Source organism: Mercurialis annua, linkage group LG2 (assembly GCF_937616625.2).
Source record: "Mercurialis annua linkage group LG2, ddMerAnnu1.2, whole genome shotgun sequence".
NCBI classification, from domain to species: Eukaryota; Viridiplantae; Streptophyta; class Magnoliopsida; order Malpighiales; family Euphorbiaceae; genus Mercurialis; species Mercurialis annua.
The window spans coordinates 39,117,491-39,145,483 of record NC_065571.1 but is presented as its reverse complement, the minus strand read 5'-3'; the positions used below and the strand labels follow the sequence as shown (position 1 = coordinate 39,145,483).

Here is a 27,993-nt window from a genome sequence, read left to right as displayed (position 1 = left end):
TATTAAAAATTACATAAACTGTTTCGCAAAATGAAATAAGATACTAGACTATGAGGGATTGGCAATCAAATATCGAATGATGATTATATTGGAAACAATAGAAGGACAAAAAAAAAAGGGAACATTTGTACAAGCAGACAAATTGTTCTTTTTATAAAAGCACAACAAAACTGCCGCTGAAACATTCTCCAGCTACAATGCTTTTTGGTATTCCCTTAAATTAGTGTTCAAGTGATTATTGTTTCCTATTTCTTTTCTAGCTCCGTATTTTCAGCCTCATTTACATGGTCAATCCTATTTTCTTCTTACAATTACAATTTACCTACACATTTACAACTTCAAACCACCCTCAAATAACCCTCTACTAATCTCCGAGCCGGAGGGAGATTTCCGATTTTATATCCTTATAAATGGCAAGACGTCCTGCCTAGCTCCTTGCATCCAAGTTCATTCGTTCATTACGCACAACGAATCAAGGCCACCTCCACAACCTCATAGCCGCATCCCAGCACTCTGACAACAAATTACTGCAATTTATTAGTTCTTATACCTCCAATATAACTATGGGTGTGCATTCGGTTTAAATTGAACCAAACTAAAATTTCAAAAAAAAAAAAATCAAACCAAACTAAATTTAGAAAGGTTTAAAATATTTTAAACCGACCCAAACTAGCAGGTTTGATTGGTTTTTTGAGTTCAATTTGATTTTCAGTTTGATTTGTACTCAAACTAAACTGAAATTATTTTACTTCCGAAACTAAACCGAAGTGGAAACCGAAATATGTAAAGTATTGAACAACTAAACCGGGTTTATTGGTTGATTTGGGTTTTCGCACCCCCTAAATTCAGAAGCAACTCTAATTATCGTAATAATACCATTACCTAGCCATTAATCCTTGTAGTATCAAGTAGTTATTAGATATTGATTGCACTATAAGCAGTAGAAATTTGAGAGTTCATTACCTAGCCATTCAGCCAAAATGATTTGTGGCTAGACGAAAAAAAACTCCCCACAGGTAGTGCTTGATCTATGTACAACCCAAGCACCTTGAAACCTTGCAGATTGGTCTTTGGTCCAAAGGGTGAGAAAGAAAGGGGCACTATAAAGCTTCAAGTGTAATTGATGCTTTGGTGAAAACCGAGAGAACAAACGGAGCTTCTTCTCCGGGGTGTATGGTTGTGGGCACAATTGTGTAGCCTTTAGGATCAGGATCCAAAACCATTTCACATGAAATCTCTCGAGAATTGACGTAATCTGTCCCGCCGACTGATTCATGGAGGTAAATATTGTAGGAAGCACGGCGACCACGAGTCTTAAGTATCCTCATTCCAATGTAGAACATCATTGAATCATGACTAGATTGATAATTTCTGAAACCAGCTGCTGTTCTCGAGAAACTCACCCCCTAAACATATAATGTTATGATCTAATCCATAAACTATTGAACTATGGTACATTAAGATACATTAATCTTAAAAATTATTCTCAAGGGTTCGATCCTGGAGCATACCTGAGTTAAGGTGATAAATAAATGAATTGGTAACGACGCATCTGGACCTGTGGCTCTCAATCGAAATTGTGGATTTTGATTCCAAGAAGCATAATCTTGGCATCCCCCAGCACTGTAGCCTCGCCACTGGCCATGGAGAGAATACCGCATCTCAGGGGGGTAAACGCGGCATACATATATTGATCGGAAGTGGATTTGAAAGTCTTGCCAGGACATCCAGAAGATACCATCTTCTGACTGTTGAACAGAGTAAGATGCCGCCTCAGAAAAATAAATTAAAGGGACAAAATTTAGCATTGTGAAGAGACGCAGTAAGTAACCACCTGCGGAACATGCTTCAACTTGTACTTCATTCTATCAGTCCACTCAGTTGATGAGTCAGACCAAGGACCATTCCATTCAACTTCATTAGCCCATGGATTGCGAATTTGAACAAGTTTATGTCCATCCACCTCTCTAACCTGAACAGCAACTCGAAAATGATTATCAAAATAATCTGGGATAATCACTATCAGCCCCCCGAAGTTACCCCTCTGACATTGTAAAATGCAGGGAAGAAACAGTGATTATCATCCCAATTCGTTTTGGCAGTAGATGATTGTATAGTACAATAAGAAGAGGCAGTCCTACTTGCAGTAAAGAGTACGCATGGCCTTGCACAATGCCACTAGAAGAAATGTGGACATCAGAACCAGATGGACTTCCAGCACCAAGAAGAAAGCCCTCTTGTTTAAAGCGTAACAACTGGGACCATAGTCTACCGCTAGCAAGATCAATCTGGGCCTGGGCACTTCTCATGTCAATCTCCTCGCCAGCACCTCCTGTAAGATCCACAAGAGCATCTTGGACGAGACCACCTTCCAATGCCTCATAAGAGCCATGCAATTTAGCATATGCTTTCTCCAAAATAGACACCCATACTTCATTGCCTTTCCTGCTGGTGGCAAATGCAGGTTTACCAGGTGATTCGCACGGAATCCAATCATCAATAACAACTGGAACCCACTCACCCTGTGGATAACAAAACAGAGAATGAAATTCAACTGCATTATAACCAGAAAACCATAAAATTTGAACTCAACCTGTATTTTCCATAATGGAACTCTAAAAGTGGCAACTGGCAAGCAAAAGGTAAAATTGATTTCTGTTTACAAGGAAAGTTCATCCACTGACCATGTTATCCATCAGACCGTTACTAATAAATTCTTTTTCTATAAAGAAATGAAAATAGTATATTGACAGGACAGTAATCTGCCGAAGTGTAAATGGCCCCTGCAAGTATGATTTTCCCAGAACAAACATTATCAAAGCATTATATTACTGGCAGAAAATTAAGCAGAAATTACCTGAATGCAAAAGCGAACAGTGTATATTCCTTCCTCGTTGTATTCTGGAGTTATAATTACTTCCGTTATTCGTGACACCTCCGTCAGAACAGCAACGGCACTTAAAAACCAACAATCCCCCAAACGACCCTGTTCCATTGACAACTACAATTTTCAGGAACTTTGACCCATTCAAGCTATCTATTTTGATCAGAATGATGAAAAATATTAATCACCGAAAGTACAACAAGCCATGCAGCCAAAAGAAACCCAACCTGACAAACATCAGAGGGATTTGCAGGTCTGGAAAATAAGCATGGGAAGGAGTCTGGACGGTTTTCCTTTACTATTTCACCAGGCCTCATCCACTCAGAAACAACCTGTATTAGACATCCACGAAAAGTTCGTAAAACGCAGATAACAGTCAAGTTAGAAGCAGTTCAAGGTCAGCAAACCTACCTGCAATTTTGAAGGGGGTTTTTCTGGATCTACATATAATGATTGATCATTTGGAGGGAACTCCTGGTCAGTAAAGCGTGTTTCTCCTCTAGCAGACAGGGCTTCTTTGACAGCCAATTCAACTGAAAGCATTCGCTGATTAATTTCTTCCTGTGTTTCCACCCTCGGTTTCCTGAATCTCCTGGTAAAAGAATCTAAATCTACCACAACTTCACGATCTGACCTCCTCTTTCTCCCACTTGAATATTGACCATCCCAATCTACATCATCCCTATCATATAGATCCACGTCTGCAGGATCACTATCCCAGTCATCAACCTAAAAGAAACGCATAGAAACAATTAGTGAGAAGATCAACTGTATATACACTTTACGTAGCATTAAATATTCGTAAGCACATACTCTGGCTGGTGAGTCTGCCCATTGCCAATTATCTTCTGGAAAATCAACCATACCAAGATCAGTTGATCCTATAGATGTGTACAGAGAGCCAATCTCGTCTTCAGTAATAGACCTTCCCCATAAAAAAACATCCATTATGTGCATTTTGGACTCTGCTCCTTCACTATCTGACCTTCCAAATGCGTCAATGTCTGTAGGTGGTCTAAAGCCAACCCAAACTTCTGTCCCCTGTTCCCAGATGCTGTTGCCAACAGACAAGGGCAACCCAGTTTGGAAGTTATCAAATCCACCATCCAAATAACAGGTTGCCTCACCCAAATCAGCATCAATTGTCATTGTCACAATATGCCACCTGCAACATAGCAGTAAAATCCCAATATGACACTATCTTGAAACAACTGGTACTTCAATAACAGATTTAAAGAAATAATTTGTCTCCAATCCTAATTAGTTTACAAATTTTATAATCGGAAGGCCTAAAATACCAAAGAATCAAAATCTTTATGTTTTTCGCAAACTTTGACCAAACTTCTTAATTTTGTCAATTGGAATCTAATTTGAAATCTTTGTTGCAATTTTAGCCAAGTCAAAAAAAGATGGTCAAAACTTAAATAAAATATCACATTTTACTATATATACATCAAAATTTGGTAAATGTCAAAGCTTTGGTTAGAAATGCAAAAAATTGAAACTATCTAAATTTGTTGGACCATTAGAATTAGATGTACTGAACACCAATAGCCAAAAAGGATATGAAGGCAGTATTGGAGCTAGAAATTTTTTATAGGGTTTTATAAAGAAAAGTCAGAACATTAACTTGTATCCATGTAAATGTAATAAAAAAATTGCATGCAAGTCGGGCAATAAAAGATAATTAAAAGTACATTATAAGTACTTTAAAGCTATACTAACTGAAATGAATTGGAGATTCAGTAATTTCATGGAACAAGATTGAACAATAAAAACTGATTAAACTTGCAAACCATTTAAAGGATTGTAAATAACAATTTACAAAGGCTCTAAGCAGTTTAAGAGTTTAAGTACTTATTGCTCAGCTACTTTCAGCAGGACAAATTTTGTGAAAACACCCTTTAAAGTTTCATGAAGACTTTTTCTATATATCTGAATGGCTATGCCCCTCTTAAGAAACAAGAAACGAAGCATAAGCATTAGATCTTAAGTAATTGCCAACATTAAAACCACAAACCTTCCATCTGCAATACTAGTTGCGCTGATACTCCACTCCTTTGCAACAGTGGTCTGCCTATCACCTTTCGTGATCAATCGGAGCCCGACTTGTCCCGCCTCCATACCTTGCTCAGCGCCAGCCACCAGAATTTCCCAGCAAACCTTCTTCTGAAATTCAGTCCCTAAAAGGCACACTGGACCAGACTCGGGTTGGATCATCACTGAAATTGAAAAGCTGACTTTTCGAGTTTGACATATGTTGGGATCTATCTCGCCACAGTTTCTACCACTTGTTGTTGGTTCGTCATCAAGGATACACACGGCACCAGCAATTCCCGTCTGCGAATAGCATTGACATTTAGTAGATTTATGATGAATTTGTTTAGTTAGTACTTCACATCTGAATGCACTTATCTCTATCATAAACTGAACAGGCTCAAACAGAAAAAGAACATCACAGTACTATAAATTGAGAACAACGAAATTCAGCTAAGCCCCGGATAGAACGTTCTGAAAAGTTTCAGATGGCCATATGAAAATTTAAATCCAGTCGAACTAGGATCTATTTAGCTTGAAGATTTTGTTACTAGCGCGAGAAGACCAATAGACTACTACTAAATTCAACAGCCAGAAGTCACGTTATGACTAATGGATGAACTTCTCAAAGAAAACTTCCACTTTAGGTGCATAGGTGCTTTGTTTAATAAAGGAGATTCAGTTCTTTAAATGTCATGAGATGCCATGCCACTTTCAACTCTGATGTACCCTTGTATAGAGAAGCTTAAAATAATTAGTGATCCCTTGTACAGCATTATTCAATGGTTAGGTTTCCTCTCTGTAACTATGAGTTTATTGTAATTTTTCGCTTGTTTCTAAAATAAATTTCAATCTCTGCTAGTTCCTTGAAGATACAGCCTTACGTATCCAAAACCAACTCAAAATCCTGATGAGCATTCTATTTCAGGGAGTCAAATAATCAAGTTTCACAAATTACTTCTCACAATTAAGTGTGTAGTCCTAGTACAGTCATCCAATAGCTTCATAATATATACCAATACATAGGTTAGCTTCTACTGCAGCATTTTAAAAATTCTAGGCTGTCCAGCGTCCACCATACATTTTAGTTTCAGAAATCAAATCTACGAGTTCTCTTTTCTCACAATTCTTGTAAAGACAGACGGTCATGAGAGAAATAACTGAATCAGCAATTTGCAGTATAACAGCAACGAAAAGAGAAAAACAAATAAAATTCTATCGCAGCCTAATAACGGACATGTACGATCACTTTCATTTAAAAAAAAAAAACTGTAGCAAAACTGTGAAAAACGTTAAATATATTGAGCTCAACCTGAAGCGCTCGGCGTGCTAATTGAGCAGCTCGTATCCGACGGGCAATGCTTGAAACCCTTTCTCTTGCAAATGAATCACTCAGAACAGAATCACCTCCCACAGCACGTACTGCAGCAGCCATAGCTGCTGCCTCTCTGCTGCCCGCATTAGGAATAGAAGAAATCAGAGAAGCTTCAATTTCCTTCCATTTACGTTCTTCCTTCTCCAAAAGAGCCTTCCTTCTTTCTTTACCCCTACCCTCTTCTTCACGTCTCTGCATCAAAATTTCCTCTTCCATCTCTTTCTCTCTCAAATAGCTACAAATTCATTTTGAAGATTTTATATAACCACAAGAATGAAAGATAAATTTCATGCATTAGCAAGGTGTTACCTCTCTTGAATTATTTCAAACTGCCTGCGGTCCTCTGGCATCCATTTCTTAATTTTCTTGGCACTTAGGTCTGAAAAACCTATGCTATCAAGAAAAAGCCTCAAGCGTACCTCATCCTGCACGAGCAATTTTACGTCATTATCGTAAATATAAAGCACATGCACATGCATATAAGAATTTAGGACCTCTGTGTACCTGCACTCTTTCTGCTTTGGCAGTCAAACCAAGCAGTAGCAGTAAATAACCACCAAATCTATCCCACATGTAAACCCATTCAGTGTCTATTGCTTCTTCAAGAGCTAAAATCCGTGCATGAGCACACATTTCCCTTCTGTTATCAAAATCACTGGCTGATTCATGGCAAAATGTCCTACATCTCATTCTGTAAAAGAATGATCCTACAACTAGTTCCTCATTCCTCAAGCGATCTCTCAGTTTCATTACATCATCTCTAGGAAGCACTGGGTTCCCCGCCTTGTCCCTTGTAGCAGTAGGGTCTCCAATCAAAAGAGCTGTTGAACTAGCAGATCTCTGTGGAGCTGAATAAGTTCCAGATAATTCATTCCTTGTCTGCATAATGAACAAAATGCTTCCAAAATTAAACACATGAAAGAATACTACTTTTTTCTATAAATTGAAATATCTTTCAAACATAACCTCAAGCAGGGAGGAAGGATATGCTATGACAGTTTGGAAGATTTAGATAAACCGTTTATCAAGACATGTCACATGAACACAGTTACACAACTAACATCACCAATCTCTGAACACAGAACGAAAAGACGATTATGGTTGTAGTTGAACTTCTTCAGCTATAGTTGTCTACATTGCAATATCCTATATAAGATTTCTCAAAGCTCCAGCTCTTAAATTATTCTTTTATGCTAACCATCATCTTTGAGAATAATCAGAAATTTACAATTAAAATTAGATACATTATCTTCCAATCATCAAGAGCAAATGGTACTTTTGCAGTTTAATGCCAGAATTGACTAGAATTATATTTATGCCTTACAGTCATCAAAATAAAACATCCATTTACGGAAACTTTCTAATCTTTTTCTCTACAAATTTACTTCATTGATTTTCAGCAGAAATAATATTTCCCGAACATAACTTTTTTACATGTAACTCCACAACTATAGTAAATATGAATAATATTCAAAAGAACTTCACTTGTCTGAATCAGTTAAAACACAACCTTTGACTTCAAATAGAGATTGAGCTGAAGTAATTCCATAAAGGGGATAATTCAAGATACAAGGAAACTGAGCATCGACTTAATGATCTCTCTAATTAAACTATCTTCTACTTTTGCATTCAGAAGTACTAATGTGACTGCTATATAATTGAATATTAAAGTGAGGCCAATAAACTGTTCAACATGGTTGATTGTTAAGGAAAATACCGGAATTGAAAGTAACCAACATGTAATTGTCTGTTTGCAAACTTATAATCTGTCCCTAGATTCTGTTTTAGACACAATTTACATAGAATACAGCAGTATCTTAATATTAATTGAACCTAGAATTTTGGTAGACATCTTCCAACAGCTATAAGGATTATATGACTCTCTACCCCCACACATGCATAATGAAGACCTGCTATTACTCCATTTCTACTTAGAAGCAGTAACAGTAACTATCTTTTTCTTCCACCCTATTTCATTCATAGGTAGTACTACTACTAGTTCAAAACAACCCTCATCTATGTTTCCCAACTAACTTGTGCCGGAAAAAAAACTCCTTTGCCATTGAGAAAGCATTTAAAAGTTCTCTTCATTCACTAAAAGCACCATCTGGCACGGAGAATCAAATGACACAATGGCGGAATAATGCGAAAATATTAAAAACAAGCTCTAAATAAAAGAAGCAGCTTAATACGAATTCCAAATAACAACACAGTACGTAAAGTCAAATTGTAGACATCAATGGACAACATCATTAAAGCTCATAACGCAAAAATTCTACTACTATAATATGCCTTTATGATAGCAAGGGAGAAAGTTAAATGTGAAATAAAGCACATTAGTGAGACCCAAGAAAGTTGCCGATAGGAAAATTTGATTAATTTGAACACACCTTAGTTGCAGATCGAGAAATTGCTTGAACAATGGTATCCTTACTGAGAAAATGTACAGCATCTTCCATCATCTAGAGAATTTAATAGATGTTATCAATTTAATCATATCAACATTGCTAAAAAGGAGTATTAAGCAAAAAAAACTAGAGGACAAACAGCAAACTGAAGCAGCACGATGATTAAACAATCAGGAAGCAATCAACCCACAAACCTCAAGAGTCAGGCATGGACGAGAAACAGCAAAGCCAAAGGCTACAACAAGAGTAATTGCTGATACAGAAGCACCAGCAAATGGTGGATAAATTTTCAAACTTGCGACGACGCCCCAGCCCTCAGTAGCTAAAGCAATCCCGTATAGCACAAGAAATGCAACACTGTTTGTTGATTACAATACATGTGAAAATAAAATGCTAATAGATTAAAAAATTGTGAAGAATGAGAGATAATAAGTAAACGTAATAGACAAACCAACCTGACATTCTTGCCACAATCTGCGTGAGCATCATAAATATATACAGGCAGTACTCGAGGAGAATAAACTACAATGGGCGGCGAGAGGAGGACCTATAGAGCACATAAACACATATATTATCCAGTAGATACATTTGTAACACCAAATTAACATTGGAATCAAAAAAGAAATCAGAGGAAAGGACTTAATCTTGAATGAAGCTAAGCAGTATAACTTACTGTCAGCGCTCGCCCAGCAAGAAGAAATAAAAATGTGAAATAACCAACAGATGCTCCAAGAAATGGTTTGCCTGATAAAGAAAGGTAAAGGTACCGAATAATGTTATTAGCAATCACAAGTAATATAGTTGTAACCTTGAGCTGGGGAGGAAACAAATGATAGTACAAAAATTAATCTTTACCTTGAAACCATCCAACAAGAAATGCTGCCAAGCCTAAAAGAAAAGCAAGAAAACAAACAAAAAGCATCTGCATCCTCGTCAGATAAAAATTATTTGAAGCCCATTGATGGATAACACCAATAGCCAGCACGATCAGGAGAAGTACTAAAAGAAATGCTACCCCTACCTGTAGCAATTGTGAAAGACTCAAGTTAACAAACTTGCTAAGGCAAAGAGAGTATACAAAAAAATAAATGAATAGATAATCTCACTTACAGTCCATGGCTTAATTACTATTATAACAGAAGATATAGCACCAAGCAAGAGTAGAAGGCCAATAATAACGAACACATATACACCACGTGAGAATTTCCAACCATCATCTTTCCTGCAAACCATTTCATCAGCAAATCAGTCTACGAATGAGAATTCACTAAAATCAGAAGAGCCAATATCTGAAGCTATCTGAATACAACCAATCATAACTTCAGAATACTAACATGATTCTTACCATTTTAGCAATCCAGAGCAAAGCGATAGCAATGCTGGAATGCAAATAAGAGGAAGTAATGCAGCCAAAAAATCGCCCTTTGTTGGAACCTGATCGTCCCTAGATTTAACAACTTCCAAATAGGATGCACCGCAACATGCCACAAGAACAACTACCAAAACAACAATAGCAAGAAATAATAAACTATCATGTAGCAGATAGCATATAAACAGGATGCCATCTCAGGCATAAACATTTAAATCCCAAGAGATAATCACAAGTCAGAGACCAAAAAATAGACAAATTACCTGTGAAAATCCCAACACAGACGGCAGATGAAAGGGAAAAGCGATATGTCGCAAACCATGAAATAATTGGCAGCACACCAGTAACTAGTAAAGCAATTGCAGATGCCATTGCCCATCCGAGGTACACAGATGATGCATAAGGAGAACTAAAACTTCTTGGGTCGCTAGCCCATCCCTTGTACTGCAACTCCTCTAAAGGCTTCACGGACACTATAGCACCCAGTGCTAACACAGATCCAATAAATATTATTACACAAATTAAAAGAACAATTCCCTGACAAGAAGAAAAGATGTATTTAGAATTTAAAAAAAAAACGTTTGGTTTCAAAAAGAAAAGAACATTGAGAAATCAAGCACAAAATGATATCTAAAGATGTTTAGAAAGTGCTTAACCTTTAGAAAATTAGAGAAAAAGGGTATAAGATTCATAATGCAGAAAAGAAGGAAGGGGCAAACCTCCTTTTTCCCAGAAGGACGTTGGTTTCCTGCATTAGCTGTAGATTCAACTTTTGAAACCCAAAACTGGTAGCCATTATGGATCCAAATAGGAAATGCAACAGCCAGACATGCCACCATGAGAGGGACAGTGAGAGACAACCCCAGAAGCACTGATGATTTGCTGCAGAATAACCACATCATTAATGGATGGCGAAATATACAAGTGAACTTCCCACGTAATTAGCAAGACAAAAAAAATCCCTCAAATTGAAGAACGATATTAATTCACAGGTTTAAGGAAGATTAAAAAAATTAAAGTAATATAAAAGAGATAATTTTATAGAACTTTCGGTCAAAAAGATAAAGAATTCCAAAACCAAAGGCAACAAATGAAGTACAATTCTCCAACATTTCAGACCTGTTTAGTTAAGAAAAATAACTATTTCTCTATTCGTTAGTTGTCAAAGATGAATCAAGACTTCAATTCATACAGAAAATTGATTTAATTTGGAAAATGCATTCATTTTTGCTCTGTGTTGGCATTCAAGCACCTTTTACATCAGTGGCCATCATTATAATGATGAAAGTGGACTAAGACATGAAATGTTAAATACCTCAAGAAGGAAAGCAGCAATCCAAGACTTGTGCTGAGCAGCCAGGCGATGAATCCATACTGAAAAAAAAAAATGAAACTGACTTATGATAACAAAGAAGTTCATGAAAACTCAGAGGAATTCGCACAAAAACAAAAATTTAAATAAGGATACAGTTGATGGAAGTAAGCAAATGGGTACAGGATGCGTTTACTTTTTGTTTTGAGCAAAAACTTTAAGATGGCAATAAAGGCCGCAATTTTATGATGAAGATACTATTCAATGCCTCAACATAGGAAAAAGGCCAATGACCTTGAACAATAAAGAGAAAATCTCCACATCATAAAAAGCCCTCAAAATACATCTCCCAATTCAGAAATCTCTAATTTACACAATGTGACAGCAGATTTAGCCAGAATATCTGATTCCCAGTGAAATGAAGATGAAAAGAAAGAAAAAAGGAGGTTGTAAGTTTACAATTGTATGTGCCAAGAGACACTTATATTTACAAATTTTAATGATAAGGATCCACATACTAGATGATATGATACACACATCCATGTCTATTCAAATTTGATTAACTGTTAAGAGAAATATTATTTTTCAGAACCCAAAATTTAAGGAGTTACATTGTTGACAAAATAGTTGGTATTAATTAAAGTTAATAATTCATAACTCTATTCACCTTATATGAATCATATGCAAGCATACAAATATGTTCAAAAGCAAGTGTATGAAATTTCAATTGGTAAATGCGGGATACAATTAATTTACAAATATCTCCACATATAGAATTTCAAACTTTCTGTCTCGGCATCCAATCACACATTATTCGATGCAATCCCATCTTCAAATACAACCTATGTACAAGTATGTATGCATCGAGAACTTTAAACCAGTGATCACGACATTCAGTGATGGTCAAGTCCCATGCAAAGCAATTATTAATATAACCAGAATGCCATGACAATCGATCAACTCCCAAATAGAAGGAACCTATTCTGCAGGAAGAAAACATTTGGAGGAAGTTCCAACATGCAAAGCTACTATTGGTTCATAGAAGCTAGATGTCCTGAATATGTTGAATATCAATGCAGCGACTCAAACAGCATATCAAAAATCCCACCAGCATTACTTCAAAAAAATAGAATCTATATTTCCTAAGAACGTGAAATACAAAGGAGAAAACTGGTTTAATCAGATATCGATGGAAATTATAAGATATCATTCAGGCACAGATGAAACTCTAGTGAGTAACTGAGCATAGCCTTAGATATCTGTATCTTGAAGCCAAACATTCTACTGACCTGAAGTCAAAGTAGAGAGGATTGCCTCAAACCAGAATATAGTTACTGAGAGCAGGAAAAAATTTAAACAATATTAAAGACAATCCGTGTTGAAGGCAATGGTGGCAAATGGCATTTCAAGTCAGTCAATAACCAAACCATAATTTAATTTCATCCATTTTATGAAGTTTTAAGTTGAAGACATCAATAGTATCTACCTTGCGAGGTTTTGATGTCATTGCCATATCTTCTGCTTGAAGAGAACGAAGGAAAGCCATAATTGAGCAGACAACAGGAGATAATAACAATACTGCAAAGCCAAACTCAAACTGCCATAAAATTCAAAACCTCATTAAATTCCTGGATGAACTTCATTTGCTGAAAACAAATATATGCAACTCTTATATGTAAAGTAGGAAAACTAGCAAAAATTTAGAGGCTTCCCAATAACCTGTTGGTGTGTAGTTATGATTTTAATTGTCCTTGGACGAAAAATTGCCACAGCAATTGTTTCGAGGATGAAGATAAAGCTGAAGAGAACCCATGCTCGCTCTGGAGTCCCTGCTATGTGATGCAAAATAAATCTAGACAGCTGAAGCCATTTTTCAAGCCCATGAACCCTTAGCTCTTCTGAGAGAGAAATTTGATTTGGAAGAGCATTGTCAACACTATTAGAGTCAACAACTGTGATGTCAGTATTGTCACGATGATCTCTGTCTGCATCCAAACTGCTCCTCTGAAGTAAGGCCAGGATAGTTGGATCCAGGTTCTTTTCCTTTAACATCATAGCAAAGTTCGGATCCAACCCTTTGTTCTGCAATAAACTAGTCAGTTCTCTATCACCTTCCCGTGCCCTCTTCTTCAGCAAAGATGTAATCCTTGGATCATTAAGTCTGTCTTGCAATGCAAGAGCAATATTCAAATCTAACAATTGTTGATTTGCAGATACTGATGTGCTGGAATCACAACCTTGACTATCAAGACCACTACTAGAGCAAACCATCAGGGAGCTGTTGTGATCAAAAAATTTATCCCCAGACGTCCCAGCTTCAGGTTCTTGAGCAACTGAGCGACAGGAACTGCTATGTAGTGCTAAGCTTGGCCTTCCACTGTCTATGCTTTTATCACTTGTTACCCCCTCATGACAACTCACAGTTCGACATAGATCAGCATTCTGCCAATTACTAGCATCAAGCATGCACTGTGCAGTACTCTGGCTACCAGATTCAACTATATTACCAAGGTTACCTCCTTCAACACTACTACTACGTTTTACACTACAGCCACAACCGTCAGAGGAGCTGGATGAAGTATTTTGTTCCTTTCTGCGAAAACCCTCTCTAAGGCGAATTACTGTACTCTGTAAGGCATCTCTTCTAGCAGCCAATGGATTTGTCACTGATAAATGTCGAGAGACAGCAGCACCTAAGAGCACAGATGAAACTACTGCATAACTAATACAGTGCCCCAAGTACCTAAATCAAAAAAAAAAAAAAAACACAAGAACTGCATTAATAAGATACAATAGCAATTAAAACAAGTAATCCTGAACTTATCATTGCAGTCAAAGCCTACAGACCAGTAATGCACGCCAAAACATATGAGAAAAACCCTGGATGCACCAGCCACAAAAAGTGCTAGGACACGACTTTGTAGAAGCTGAAACCCATACAAACATGCCCCCATATTCCAATCTGCATAACATTTGACCCGAACTATTTAGCATCCTGAGGATAATTGCATAATTGGCAAAGTGAGTGTTACAACCAGCAAAACAGGTAAAAAAACCAGCTTTTAATGAGATACCAAGAATGATAACAGCAGCTGATGTAACAGCTCCAAGCCAACGCACTTCCTTTGCTGTGAGACCATATAAAATCGAGTAGACGAGAAGAACCAAGAGTGAGCCAAGGTAGAGAAGACCAAGATGTGAAGCCCTATAAACAGAAACCATAATCAGACAATAAGTATTAAAAAGGATAATTATAAGGCAAAACGTCATAACACTTCACTTCAACCGACCAAAAGCTTTTACTTAATTAAGGACAGACCTAGATGAGTAAAGAGTAAGATTACACTTTAAAGATTAACAACCAAAAATCAGCAGTAATAAAAGGAACGTGCCTACTTTTGTCATGCCCATGACAGAGGTTGAACATTAAGGGTTTACCTACTAGATTGCGGAGGATACAATTCGTTGGGATCAGGTGGTTCAGGTAAACAAGGCATGGGACCCATTTCTATACAGTCACTGTAAGCAAATTTGTATGCCTTACGTACATACTCATCCACATCTAAGCCATTCCCTGCAGGATCAACAACAGAAAACAACTTAAGTATAAATGTTGTAAAACGGATAAATGTAACAACTAATTACATCCTCAAGGGAAAGTCTTGAAAATAAGGAAATCACTTCTCAACAGAAAGCAATTGCTTACTGATTAAAGAAAATTAAAAAAGCATCTGACAGAATATGCAATGAATCTTACCATTAAAGACCATTCGGCATATAAAGAGCATGTTGATGGCCAAAGCAATTGCCGAGACACCAAAAAAGAAGCCAGAGGGTGAATAACGCTCTGATGCGTCTTTACCAGCTGTAACATAGACTGCACATAGTTCGTATGCACAGAGTAGAGCAACAGCCAGAAGAAGGAGAATAGCAACCGCCCCTATTAAAGACACAATAACAAAGAATAAGTTCAATAAAGGAACTATCATGGAGATACAGTGAATATGCCTCATTAAAAGGTGTGCGATGGTAGGTTTGGTCACCTTATGGAAACTCTATAATTTTTCAAAACTGTAAACTCTAACTGAATTACATATAACCGAATTGTAACCGAACCGAAATAATTATTTGGTTCAGTCAGTTATTTCGGTTAACCGAATAACCAAATTATACTAATTCTAATTATTAAAAAATAAAATTAATTAGCTATTTTTTGCATTATTTTTTAATTATATACAAATTTGGAGGGCAAGTTGATATCTAAGTGTAATAAAAATTTAAAAAAATACCTTAATTTTCTATAAAATAAATAATAAAAATAACATTACATATACATATGTAATTCGGTTAATTTGGTCACCTCAATCGGTTATTTCAAAAATTTCATACCAAAAACAAAACCAAATTAACCGAAATTTTCAAAATTGTTACCCATAACCGAATCGAATTAAGCAAAAACCAAAACAAACCAAATTTAATTTGGTCAGTTCAAAATATGCCGCTTATGGCCCAACTGTTAGACTCAAATGTGTGAAATCATAATCTCTCCCTTTAAGCATAGGATTCCAAAAATTATGCTTATGAGTAGCATAAGGTAACAATATTGTGTATATAGACAAGTAAACAAACCACCAGTATGTCAACCACTTGAGATTGGTGGTTCAACTATGGAAGCCGTAATTATCTAATGCAATACAAAGTTGACACCTTTACAAAAAAATTGCAATTGAATTAATTACAATCCTCTCACACAGCATCACGTTCAATTATCATGGTTACTATTGCCATACCTACTCAAAACTTAGTATAGCTAAAGAAATGCATGTATTGCTGCATGTGCAACAGACTGAAAAGTTAAATCGAAACATACATAAGAGAACAGTAACTTTCTATCATTTCCAAAGTTCAATTGGAAAACAGAAAAGGAAGGCTGCTTCTTTTTGGAAAAAAAAGAGAGCTTCAGTATAGTTATGTGATAAAGAGATGAAAGAAACTCATACTTGAACTTTGCCATTGCATCCTCCACCAAAGCATGATTGAATAGAATGCCAGTAGAAGAGCAGTGCCAGCCATTATTACAGCCAAACCAATTATGTCTCGTTCCAAAAGTACAATCAACCAAGAGCCCCACAAGATAAGAACCAAAATTGGAGATAAAACAATCATCCATGCCACTAGAGAGAGAAAATGGCATACTATACCCAGCTGAGGTCCTTGAAAAATGTACGGCCATTTTCTAGCAAAGATCCAGCTGAAAAGAGAAATGTCATCCAAGGACAAAAAAACGCAACATGAGACAAAAATAAGAAAGCTGAAAGAAATTTTTGACAGCACAAAAAATATAAGTGGAGTTGCAAAATGTACGTCATTTGTACTTTCCGACAACACCATTATAAGTACACAAAATTCAAGAGAAAGATAAGTGCATGCTGACATCATCAAAGTTATATCAATGATTGCAGGATGTTTCAGAGTCCCTTGCTCCTTTTCACATCCATGGGAAAGAAACTTTTAATGTTTCTACTTTCTCAACTACAAGTCAAAATAATATGCCAGAATTACCGAGTGGAAAAATTAGGAGTCCTTCCCTGGAAAATCTTTATACATTCACTTCAATATAGAACCAACAAAAAACAACTTTCTTTATTCTAACCATATACCATCGCTATTATTAGTATATGTCATGGAACACATTTCAGCCAGATTTTAATCAGCCGAAAAAGCATTTCATCAGCACTTGCCACCCACCACACCACATGCTATTTGTTAATATCACCAAAAGGCTCATATTCACATCAGTCTCCATCAAAAGACACCATTTATTATAATTAATCGCTTATGAAGTTTCTTCTAGAAATGTAAATCAATATTCTTACATAACATATTGTAAGTCCCAATTTCATGTCACTCTCCCTCCAAAGAAACTACTTATAATTATGGCTTATAACGTTTCTTCACAAAATGTTAATCAATATTATTATATAACATATTGTGGGTCCCAAGGTTCAAGGTTGTAGCAATTACTGATGAAGTTCTAACATTTCGCAGATATACATGCTTTCCTGTCAGGTTGGAATCCAAAAGAATAGGAACTTCACTATTTTATAGAAAATATGAGCAAGAGTTCTAAAGGTGCAGAAAATAAAATTAAAAAAGTCCTCTTTTGAAATAAGTTAATATACCATTCAGGTAATGTTATTGGGAGTCAGCTACTAAGAGTTTTTCAGAGACATTAAAAATCATCCAGTTATGACTTCCAGGTAAAACTATAAAAAGATTTGAACAGCTGTATCCTAATTATGACCTGAAGTATATTGTTTTTAACTCAGTTAAGATCATATCAGATAGTCATACTTCATGATAAAGAAAAACAAAACGAGATACAAGTAAAGAGTCATGGATTTGCTTTCCCGGCCCTTCATTCTCCCTTCCAAAAGGCACAAATAAAAAAAACCAAAAATATCACATGAAAAAGAAAATCTTGCTCCTTAGATTTTAGGGTTCAGATAGTTCTCTACTTTGCATGCAATACATCACATCTTTACTTCATAAACAAAAAAATTACGTTTAGACAAAACAATGCAAATCTGATGCATGAAAACTGTCTCACTGTGTGTTTATGTCAATACACGGGAAAATTGGAATCAGTCAAAGGCCAAGATTTAAGTCTCAACTTTAAGCATCAGAAGAAATATTAGCCGAACGATTTGCACAGCTAAAGATGAAATGTAGAGCTTATTTCTTGTGCATTAACTAAAATTGATGAAGAAACTCATTGTTCTCTCAACTCTTAAGTGCAATGCTTTCACATTTACAGAGTAATCAAGCTGAAATACAAATGCTTAAATAATTTTAACAAATCTAAACCACAAAGTAATGCCAATAAACCAAATTTATAAGCTAAATTTCAGTCATGCAGCTTCATATCCTAATAAAAAAAATCAGAATTTACTGAAGATAACATAAATCCAAATGCTATGGAGTTGAAGTTGAAATTAATTAGAGTAGAAGCTGCCATAAGAAGCTAAAAAACATACCTATAAAGCCTCCAAGGTCTCCAATTAACTGCCCAAAGAATCCAAAAAGAAGCCAAGCCCAAAACAGTGAAAAGGGTCCCTGAAATTAGACAGGCCAGTACAATTCCGTGCTCATCGCCTTCCATAGCTTCCCTCTCTCTGACCTGCTAAATGCTTGCATGAACATTACACATCAAAATCAACACCAATGGAGAAATGTAATGCAGTCGCATCATAAAATGGGATTTTACCTTAAAATGCTGAACTGGGCTTCATGGCCAATAGCAACTGAAGCCAAATAATTGAGCTTTTTTTTTTTGGAAGAAGAAGCTTAGGGTTTTGTGAAGGAGAAGTGGAGCTGAGTTTTAGGGTTTGTTTGTGCTTGATTGACTTGGTTCTATCTTCTTTTTTTTGAGAATTTCTCAGCTTCAGACATAGAAATGGGGAGATAGACAAAAAAAGTAAAGTAAAAAATAAAACCCTACTCTGCTACAACCCAATTTCTATGTGAACTGTGAAGTCAAAAAATAAAAATATTAATTCTCTTTCTTTTTTATAGAATTAGAAAAAAAATTATCTCAAAATTAAAAAATTATTTTTTTATATCGGAAGAGAGTATTTGTCGGAACAATAAATTCACGATCTAACAGAATACAGCTTGATGCTTATCCCGTTTGAAATATTTATGAAAATATAATTTTTTTTGTTAGTGATATGTTATGCATCAGTGTTAAAAATTAGTTGAAATAACATTTTAAAGAAATCTATCAACGAAAGGCAGGGTCGAACCCCTGACCTTCCAAGGAATGTACGGCGGTTGATAATATTTAGTAATCAATTGTTACAATTTTTAATTATAGATTAAAGTATAAAAATAATTTTAATGTTTACTTTCTGACTCACCTGATCTTTTAATGTTTTTCGAGTCTCAGTTAATTTTTTTAAAATTTTAATGTGAAAAATATAATAAATGCTTTGGTTTTATACTATTCAAACTGTAATTAATTATTACTTATTGTTATTATTATATGACATAATATTTTTATTAAAAAAACACATAAAGGATATTTTTTAAATGAAGAAGGTGAGACATGAGAAAAGAATTGAAAACAGTGGACATGAAGGAAAAAGTAGTCAGCTAAAGTTGTGTTTGAAAGTAATCCATGCCCACAACTCAATGTTAGAGAGTGAGCTACACATTCCCATTGAAGTTGAATATTAGTGGATAGGTTTGGTACCACTTGCTATAGGAGGAGAGTGGGGAGCTGAATTGTTGATTTTTCAAATTCATTTTGTTTATGACGCTCTATAATTATATTCCTAAAAACAATAAATTAGAATTTTATTATTCTGTAAATGTTACTTTGAAATGTTTTTTATTGTTATTATTTTATGGGTGGGTCAATTTGAGGGGAGTGATTTTCTTGAAATAGTAGGTGAAGAATTTGTGTCTTCAAAACATCAGTTTATTTAATTAAGCAAAGAATCTAGGAGATGACTTGGGATCAAATTGGTCACTAATTTAATTTTTCTTATCGACTCAAGTTAATTTACTAGCATTTCAAGACTTGGCCTGATAGAGCTCCATTCTCCGATTTTCCTCAGACCATGGTTTGCCTAATTTAATTTAAAAAAATGCCTATTGACTTTTGCTAATCCTCGTTAACAATTAATTTAAAGTAGATCTATCTTTAATAAAAAAATTAATGTATTAAAAAAAATTAAAAAAAATAACAGTATTGTTATGAATATAATGTGAATGTTGTGTATGATAAAATTACATATCCAATTAGGTGAAAAACTTTCAACCTTCTATTTCTTTTTTTTTTTTTGCAAAAGCTAAAATTTCCATTAATCATAACGAAAATTACATAAACGGTTTCTCAAACATTGAGACAACTATTCTAAAAAAAATGATGAGTGCTGTAAAAATACAGTCATCGACTAGGGCTATACTAACCACCAAGGGTCACCCAAATTTATAGGTTAAAATAATTAGATCTAATAATTAAGTCTAAATTTTTTGAACGTTCTAAGGGAGCCCAGATCCTGAACGTTCCAGCAAAAGGTACTCATAGATCTCGGCAGTCTTGCCTAGCAGAGACCGCCGCTGGTACATAGTTAGAATTTTTACCCCCAGGCGCCACCGTTCCATCTGTACCCTCTCCAATTAAATAGTCTGCCTCCGAAGATAATCCAACCAGATCTTCCCCCAAAACTTCATCCTTTTGCTGCCCCTTTAATAATGGAGCTTCAATTATTTCCTTCGCAAAGACATTAGAAATGTCCTTCAAAGGTATCTTTTTGAAAGAATTAGACAAAATAGATTTTTCCCAGGACAAGTTTTGCACTTAGGCTTTTTAATAACCTTTCCAGAAACTTTATGATTCGGCCCAAACTTCGGCTCATCATCTCTTTTCTCTTTGCCTCTAATACGAGCCAATAAATTAGCACCCATATCTTCCGTTTCCTTATCAACCGTTATCTCCACTAATTTAGCTCCCATTAGGAACCTTCCATTTTGTGAATTCAAATCACAAATCTGATCTTTCCTTATCTTATTGCTTTCTTTTGTCAAAGGAGAATCAATACTTCCTCTTTTTTCTCCTGAAGATCCTCCTATTTCCCTTATCATATTCTGGTCAACTTCCTTCATCTTCAATGGCTGCAATGTTTGAGTTTTCTTCACCAATGGCATAATCACTTGGTTCTTCATACCAGTGTTTTCCTTTATTTCTCCATCCACACATGTACGATACCTTTTATTATTATGATTATTGAATCGCTGAATTGGACCCGCGATAATGAACTCATTAAACTTATAAGCATTGGTATTTCCATGTTTAGCTTTTTGACACTCCAGAATGGGGTGCCCAACAATACCACAGTTAAAACAAAGGCTAGGCAGCCTCTCGTATCTTAGCAGCGCTATCACAGTGTTCCCTGTATCATCAACTTTGACTCTTAATCCTTTCTTCAGAGGCTTAGTGATATCCACCTTCACCCGAACCCTAATGAATTTACCCAAACAATCTTCAGAAGCACCTGGATCGACTTCCTCTACAGATCCAATCTGTGCTCCTAGGGATCTTCCGGCTTCTCTATTTTGACATAACAATGACAGGTTGTGAATCTGCACCCAAAAGGGTATTGTATCAAATTTAGCATCATTATGATCTCCCAGACCGCTCGGATTTTCAAGCGCAATCAACCAATCTTCCAAATTCCATGGTCCTCCTCCTAACACCCTTATTTTGTCCTCCATCGACCCGAAATGGATAACAAACTGATTAATTCCAATCATCTCCACCACCATAGGTTCCTTAGTACGCCATACAAAACTCATGGTAGAGATAAAGCCTTCTCTGCTAACTCTTTTTGTCGAGAGAACTTTCCCAAACAAGGAGTTAACAACTTTTTGTACTCCTGCTTCCCTTGCAATAGTACCCAGATCACACACATCAAACTCTTCATCATCAGATAAAGACAAGGATTGGCATAAGGACGTGAGATCCATTATGCAAAAGAGGCTCTGACTACAAAAGTATAGAAAGAACTATTCTCAAAAGAGAGAAACTTTAAAATTCGTAGAATTTATTTAACCTTCTATTTTTGACATGCATGTAATTGCATTAATTACATGGTGTGAAATTGCTTATAAATAGGTTTCCATCCATATAAATTTTACATTTGCAAATAATTCATACAAGAGTGAAATCCTCTCAAATATTTGTTCCTTAATTGGCTTATTCTAAGTATTCTAGTTTAGTTCATAAGTATTAATTATATTATCATTAAATTTATAACATGTTATCAGCACGATCGTTCTATTAGTTTACGATTCCCTAATTCAAGAAGATTCGGTAAAGTATCACAAAGGTAAATTTCTAACTTTAATGCTTGTCTAATTATTTAATTAATGGAAGGTTATACCTCCTATAAATTTCATTTACTTAATATTAAATTTATTATATTTATGTTTATGTTATTAATTTATATATGGAAGGCTAAGCCTCCTATAAATTACAATGTGGTGGTTTAAATTTAATCGTTGATGTTTGAGTGGTAATGCCCTTGCTATAAACGATTTTATTTAATTAATACTATTAATATGAACATAAATATTTTTAGATCATAATTAATATAATTCATTGTTGTCTTTATCTAAATAAAGGCAGTACTCCAGAAGAGGAAACAAATGAGAATAATGAAGAAATCTCAATTAATTACAATAATACAAAGATTGTGTGAAATCGAGACACAATGGAAAATATTGACGAAAATTTCTCTTATGTTGTTGCATGTGATATCATAAATGAAGAGGATCCCGAACCGAGACCGGTTATTGAATGTCAAAATAGACATGATTGGGATAAATGGAAATACGCTATGCAAGCTGAATTAGATTCTCTTAACAAGAGAAGTGTGTTTGGACTTGTTGTCTTCACACCTAAAGATGTCAACCCGGTAGGTTACAAATGGGTCTTTACACGAAAACGAAATGAGAAAAATAAAATCACAAGATATAAAGCTAGACTTGTTGCTCAAGTCTTTTCTCAAAGACCTGTAATTAATTATGATGAAATATACTCTCTTGTCATGGATGCAATTACATTTCGATATTTAATCAGCCTTGCAGTTTCTGAGAAATTAGAAATGTGTCTCATGGATGTTGTAAGAGCATACTTACATGGATCGCTAGAGAGAGATATTTATATTAAGGTCCTTGAAGGATTTAAAATGCCTGAATCATTAAATAGAAAACCCAAAGAAATGTATTCAATCAAATTACAAAAATCTTTGTATGGGTTAAAACAATGAGGGCGAATGTGGTATAATCGTTTAAGCGATTACTTGATAAATAAAGGCCATGTGAATAACCTTATTTGCATATGTGTTTTTATCAATAAAACAACATCCAGATTTGTGATTATAGTTGTCTTTGTTGACGAATTAAATATTATTGGAACAGACAATGAGATCAATGAAGCAAGTGTGTACTTAAAGGAAGAATTTGAGATGAAAGATCTTGGAAAAACTAAATATTGTCTTGGTTTAAAGATTGAACATATGCACAATGACGTATTAGTGCATCAGTCAAATTATGTAGAAAAGATCTTAAAACGTTTTGGTATGGATAAAAAAATCCTTTAAGTACTCATATGGTTGTTCGTCACTAAATATTGAAACTGATCAATTTCTTCCTTATGAAGAAAATAAAGATATTCTTGGTCCTGAAATATCATATCTCAGTGCAATCGGAGCACTTATGTATCTTGCTTATTGCACTCGTCCTGACATATCCTTTTCGGTAAATTCATTAGTAAGATTTAGTTCAGCTCCTACGAAGAGACACTGGAACGAAATCAAACATATATTTTGTTATCTTCGTGAAAGCACTGATCTTGGTTTATTTTATTTTGTCATCGAATGGGGAGTGTTATAAATATAATGTGAATGTTGTGTATGACAAAATTACCTATCCAATTAGGTGAAAAAAATTTCAACCATCCATTTTTGACATGCATGTAAATGCTTTAATTACATGGTCAGTGAAATTGCCTATAAATAGGTTTCCATCCATGTAAATTTTACATTTGGAAATAATTCATACAAGAGTGAAATTCTCTCAAATATTTGTTCGTTCATTGGCTTATTCTAAGTGTTCTTAATTGGTAATCAGTTTAGCTCATAAGTATTAATTATATTATCATTAAATTTATAAGAAGTATAATATTTTAATTTTTTACTTTACATTATTTTGATACATATTTACAGCTCGTACTTTTTTTAACCAAAAATATCTTCTTTTTTATTTTAATTTTTTTAATTTCAAAAATTTTTTTTTTCATTTTTTTTATGATTTATACTCAATTTTAACCAATTTTACCTTTTTAGCTCTCATTTATAACTATTTTTCAAATTCACTTAAAAAGAACATAAATTTTAACTACTTTAAAATCACATCACTAATAATAATTTACTTATTTAAAACAAAAAGCAGTCAAAAGTCAGAATATATCAATAATATTTATGTTTAATTTGCAGGTGTTGATAAGTCAATTTAACAAAACACAATTCTAACAGTGAGCGGAGCGGAGTTCGGGGCTGCTCGTCTAAATTTATGGCCAGCTTCAGATCTCGAAAGGTTTGAAAAATGGAGTCGCCACCTAACTCAGCTAGTAAATGCTTTTTATACAGACTGGATAGATCTTTCACGCTTATGGTTAAGACCACCTTACATCTAACCAAAAGACGGAGTTTGTGGACATTTCACTAAAACTCTTGTACTTCACTTATTGATTACATTTTATTTAAAGGACAATATCCGATTATTTCGCATCTCTACATCCATACAATTTATAGGATAATGTAATGGAAAGTAAAAACGTATGAAAGCAATAAAGGAAAGCATTAAGTCGTGTTAGACGCACATAAGAATCTTTCTGGACTAGCATGTGAGGCAAGTAGCAGGTACTCCTAAACATACATTTAAATCTAGAATGTTTATCAAATAACAGATACTGGCTAGTTTGGATTATTGTACATGCATAAAGTCTAAAACCGGATGTATACGTGAGATTGATTTTATCTGAGTCATCTTGAATGCCTATACAACCTTATAACTGCATTTTCATGTCAATCGTATGATTTCTAGGTGATTTGCTAGACTTATTGGATTTGATTACTAATTTATGTGGTTAAGTCCTTTAGTTTATTAATATTGGATTTGAGCATGTTTTTGGAAAGCGTTTAAACATTGCAAGCATACACAAAGGCACGTGATAGACATATAAGGTTAGAGATACTTTTAAACCTTGTAGACCGGAGTGTCTGGCACTCGATGTAGTTTGACTATTGATGTGGTCGGAATCAGGACTCAATCAGAACACAAACGTTCTTTGTCTCACCGATACAAATCCACTGGTTTGAGCCGGGATCGATTATTAGTTCAAACAAACCTTGAATCGCATCTAGAAGTTGTTGGTTTTGTCAGGATTTTGCTCCAATGCTCGGTTGGCTAGGAAAATTACAAATGTGGGCTTCGAGGCTCGAAATAAACTGGGACAGGTCCATTTCAACATAAATTTAGATCCAGCAACTAATTACATGTTCGTGGACAGGCCTAATTCTGAGTTTAAACGAACCTAGAAACAGGAAAATAAGATTGCATCAGATTGTGTAAGATTTGGGAAACGGTTATAGGATCAAAGAACAGGAGGATCATGGCGCCACTATGGGGTGGCGGCAGAGCCATGGCATAATGGCAGCGGCGCCATGGCATGGGGATGGCGGCACTACTTATGGGATGACGACGGCAGTTTGTTATTTGGTCTGGTTTGGTTCGATTTTCATGCAAAAACGCTAAAAACAATCAAAACGCTTAAAATATGTACTGGAATTGAAATCTAAACATCCTAAAACATGTGTCTAAGCAGATCTAGAGTCAAATATATCAAGAATATCAATAATGGGAAAATGGCAGTTTATGGCTAAATATTAGGGGTGTTCAAATTCAGTTTTGGTGGGTTATAAGCTTATACCAACCCAAACTGAATTCTTATATTTTACATGGGTTACAATCCAAATAGTTTGGGTTATGCTACTTTATCCATTCTAAATAAGTATGGGTTACTTGGGTTATTAGTTTAAATTCTTTTGGGTTCTATCACTTTAATCTTGGTATTCTTTTTTGAATCTTGAATACTTGTCAATTTTAAAACCCATGAATTATTAAAACCTGTGAATTGTTAAAATCTGTTATTAAAATTAAAATTATTTTAAAACTTGGAAATGGAAAAATAAGGACAAATTAAAAATCTGTTACGCAAATTTAAAATCTGTACAAACCTATGAATTACAAACTTCATTAAAATACTTAAAAAAACCTGCTAAAATAAGTGTACAAATTTGCTAAAACCTGCTAAAATACTTAAACTAAAATTAAAAAACCTGTGAATTACTAAATTAAATATAATGCTAGCATAATTTATAAACCTGCTGAAATTACCATCCCATATACTTAAACTGAAATTAAAAAACCTATAAATTATAAATCAAATATACTACTAGCATAATTTATAAACTTGTTGAAATTACCATCACATAATTCTTTTAACCTGTTGAAAGTGTATAGAAAAATAAGGACAAAATCCAAATGTATTACAAAACAAATATAATTTGAACTAAACAGCAGCAGCCACCATGAATGCAAAACAGCAGCAGCCACCATGTACTAAACAGTAGCGTCGCAAAAATAGGGCCAGCAGCAGTGTAGCAGCAAACACCAAACAACAGCAGCGCAACGGCAGAAACCAGGAGCAAAAATAACAGCAGAATACAAAAGCAAAACAGCTATTGAAACGGAAAGCAAAACAGCAGCAGAAACTAAAACGAACGCAAAACAGCAGCAAACACCAGCACATACATAAAACAGCAGCAGAAACCATAACTGCAGCAGAAGCCAGAAGCCAAAACAAATGCAAAACAGCAGCAGAAACAAAAATGGACGCAGAACAGCAGCAGAAACCAGCAGAAATAAAACAGCAGCAAAAACCATAACAGCAGCAGAAGCCAGAAGCCAAAACAGATGCAAAACAGCAGCATAAAACAAATGGACGCAAAACAGCAATAGAAACGGAAACTGGAAGCAAAAACAGCAGTAGAAACCAGCAGAAACAAACTACAAAGTTACTGGATTTGAATCCATAACTATTATAAGTGTATTTCTCTTTCAAGCTCTGAAAAAAAGAAATAATTACGAGGTTAGAACACAAATAATGTAGATAAATATCAATTTAAATAAATTAACGAATTAAAAAGAAATATCATAAAAGAATAGATTAATTACCATTCTCTATATCTTCATATTTTTCTACTTCGTCCATTGCATGTCGAAGATCAATAACCGATGATGATCGCAACCAATTTTGAGCACACACAAGAGCTTCAACCATTATTGGAGAAAGAGAGCTTCTAAATGGGTCAAGTATTCTTCCGGAAGTACTAAAAGCCGACTCCGAAGCCACCGTGAAAACTGGAATCGCCAATACATCTCTTACTAATTGTGAGAGGATTGGGAACCTAGGAGAGTTAGCCTTCCACCAAGCCAAAATATCAAACCCATCCACCATAGTTTCAAGACTCTCGGATAAAAAATTTACCACCTCCGATTTGTCCTCTAAGCTTTGTTTTTCTTCTAAATATTTAGCTAATTGGCTTTTTAAAATTTCTTTATTATCTACATTCTCATCAATGACCATATCACTATATCTTGACTTAGACTACATACTCCAATATTATGAGCTGAATTACATTTATTGTAGTAGTCATACAAACGAGTCAAAGTCATCTCCACCTTTTCAATCATTATTTTAGCTATTGGACTTTCATAACTTTTTTCCAGACAAAACTTAACATACTTAAGCTTATAACGTGGATCTAAACAATAGCAACAAACAATAAAAGATTTAAGTTCTTATTATTCTTCCAATACTTGTCAAATTTCAGCTTCATATTTATAGCCATAGAACTCAAACAATCATCTTCACTCAAAATCAATTTTTGAAGCATAGTTTGTAGTGCCATAATT

General features: G+C 35.0%; 2 protein-coding genes across 4 annotated transcripts; both read right to left on the bottom strand.

Moving 5' to 3' along the window:
- Positions 1-124: 124 nt before the first annotated feature.
- LOC126670139 (calpain-type cysteine protease DEK1) lies at positions 125-18,898 on the bottom strand. Of its 3 annotated transcripts, none has more exons than XM_050363808.2 (32): positions 18,653-18,898; positions 18,423-18,575; positions 16,386-16,636; positions 15,143-15,325; positions 14,824-14,959; positions 14,460-14,590; positions 14,233-14,347; positions 13,105-14,128; positions 12,872-12,982; positions 11,389-11,447; positions 10,793-10,955; positions 10,337-10,610; positions 10,050-10,200; positions 9,815-9,926; positions 9,560-9,725; positions 9,378-9,448; positions 9,160-9,251; positions 8,899-9,061; positions 8,687-8,758; positions 6,801-7,175; positions 6,606-6,721; positions 6,234-6,531; positions 4,905-5,224; positions 3,698-4,049; positions 3,296-3,613; positions 3,112-3,216; positions 2,858-2,986; positions 2,142-2,522; positions 1,835-1,972; positions 1,512-1,748; positions 964-1,406; positions 125-513 (listed from the first exon to the last, which is right to left on the bottom strand). In XM_050363808.2, exons 2-31 carry the CDS (start codon positions 18,545-18,547, stop codon positions 1,101-1,103), a joined length of 6,474 nt encoding a protein of 2,157 aa, XP_050219765.1. In that variant the 5' UTR covers positions 18,548-18,575; positions 18,653-18,898; the 3' UTR covers positions 125-513; positions 964-1,100. The 3 variants fall into 3 exon arrangements, with proteins under 3 accessions (XP_050219765.1, XP_050219766.1, XP_050219764.1); XM_050363809.2 differs by having other exon boundaries at positions 18,423-18,568; XM_050363807.2 differs by having other exon boundaries at positions 18,423-18,565.
- Positions 18,899-20,473: 1,575 nt separating this feature from the next.
- LOC126668481 (uncharacterized) lies at positions 20,474-21,918 on the bottom strand. Its single transcript, XM_050361672.1, has 2 exons — positions 20,770-21,918; positions 20,474-20,701 (listed from the first exon to the last, which is right to left on the bottom strand). Exons 1-2 carry the CDS (start codon positions 21,916-21,918, stop codon positions 20,474-20,476), a joined length of 1,377 nt encoding a protein of 458 aa, XP_050217629.1.
- Positions 21,919-27,993: the final 6,075 nt, after the last annotated feature.

Excerpts from the sequence above, each read along its gene's own strand:
- LOC126670139 (XM_050363808.2), bottom strand. The coding sequence starts at position 18,547 with ATGGAAGGCGATGAGCACGGAATTGTACTGGCCTGTCTAATTTCAGGG. Across the intron at positions 16,637-18,422 it reads AGACCTTGGAGGCTTTATAG|CTGGATCTTTGCTAGAAAAT; the intron begins GTATGTTTTTTA and ends TTCTCTTTTCAG. Across the intron at positions 6,722-6,800 it reads CCAAAGCAGAAAGAGTGCAG|GATGAGGTACGCTTGAGGCT; the intron begins GTACACAGAGGT and ends TTGCTCGTGCAG.
- LOC126668481 (XM_050361672.1), bottom strand. The coding sequence starts at position 21,918 with ATGGATCTCACGTCCTTATGCCAATCCTTGTCTTTATCTGATGATGAA. Across the intron at positions 20,702-20,769 it reads ATCATAAAGTTTCTGGAAAG|ATACCTTTGAAGGACATTTC; the intron begins GTTATTAAAAAG and ends TCTTTCAAAAAG.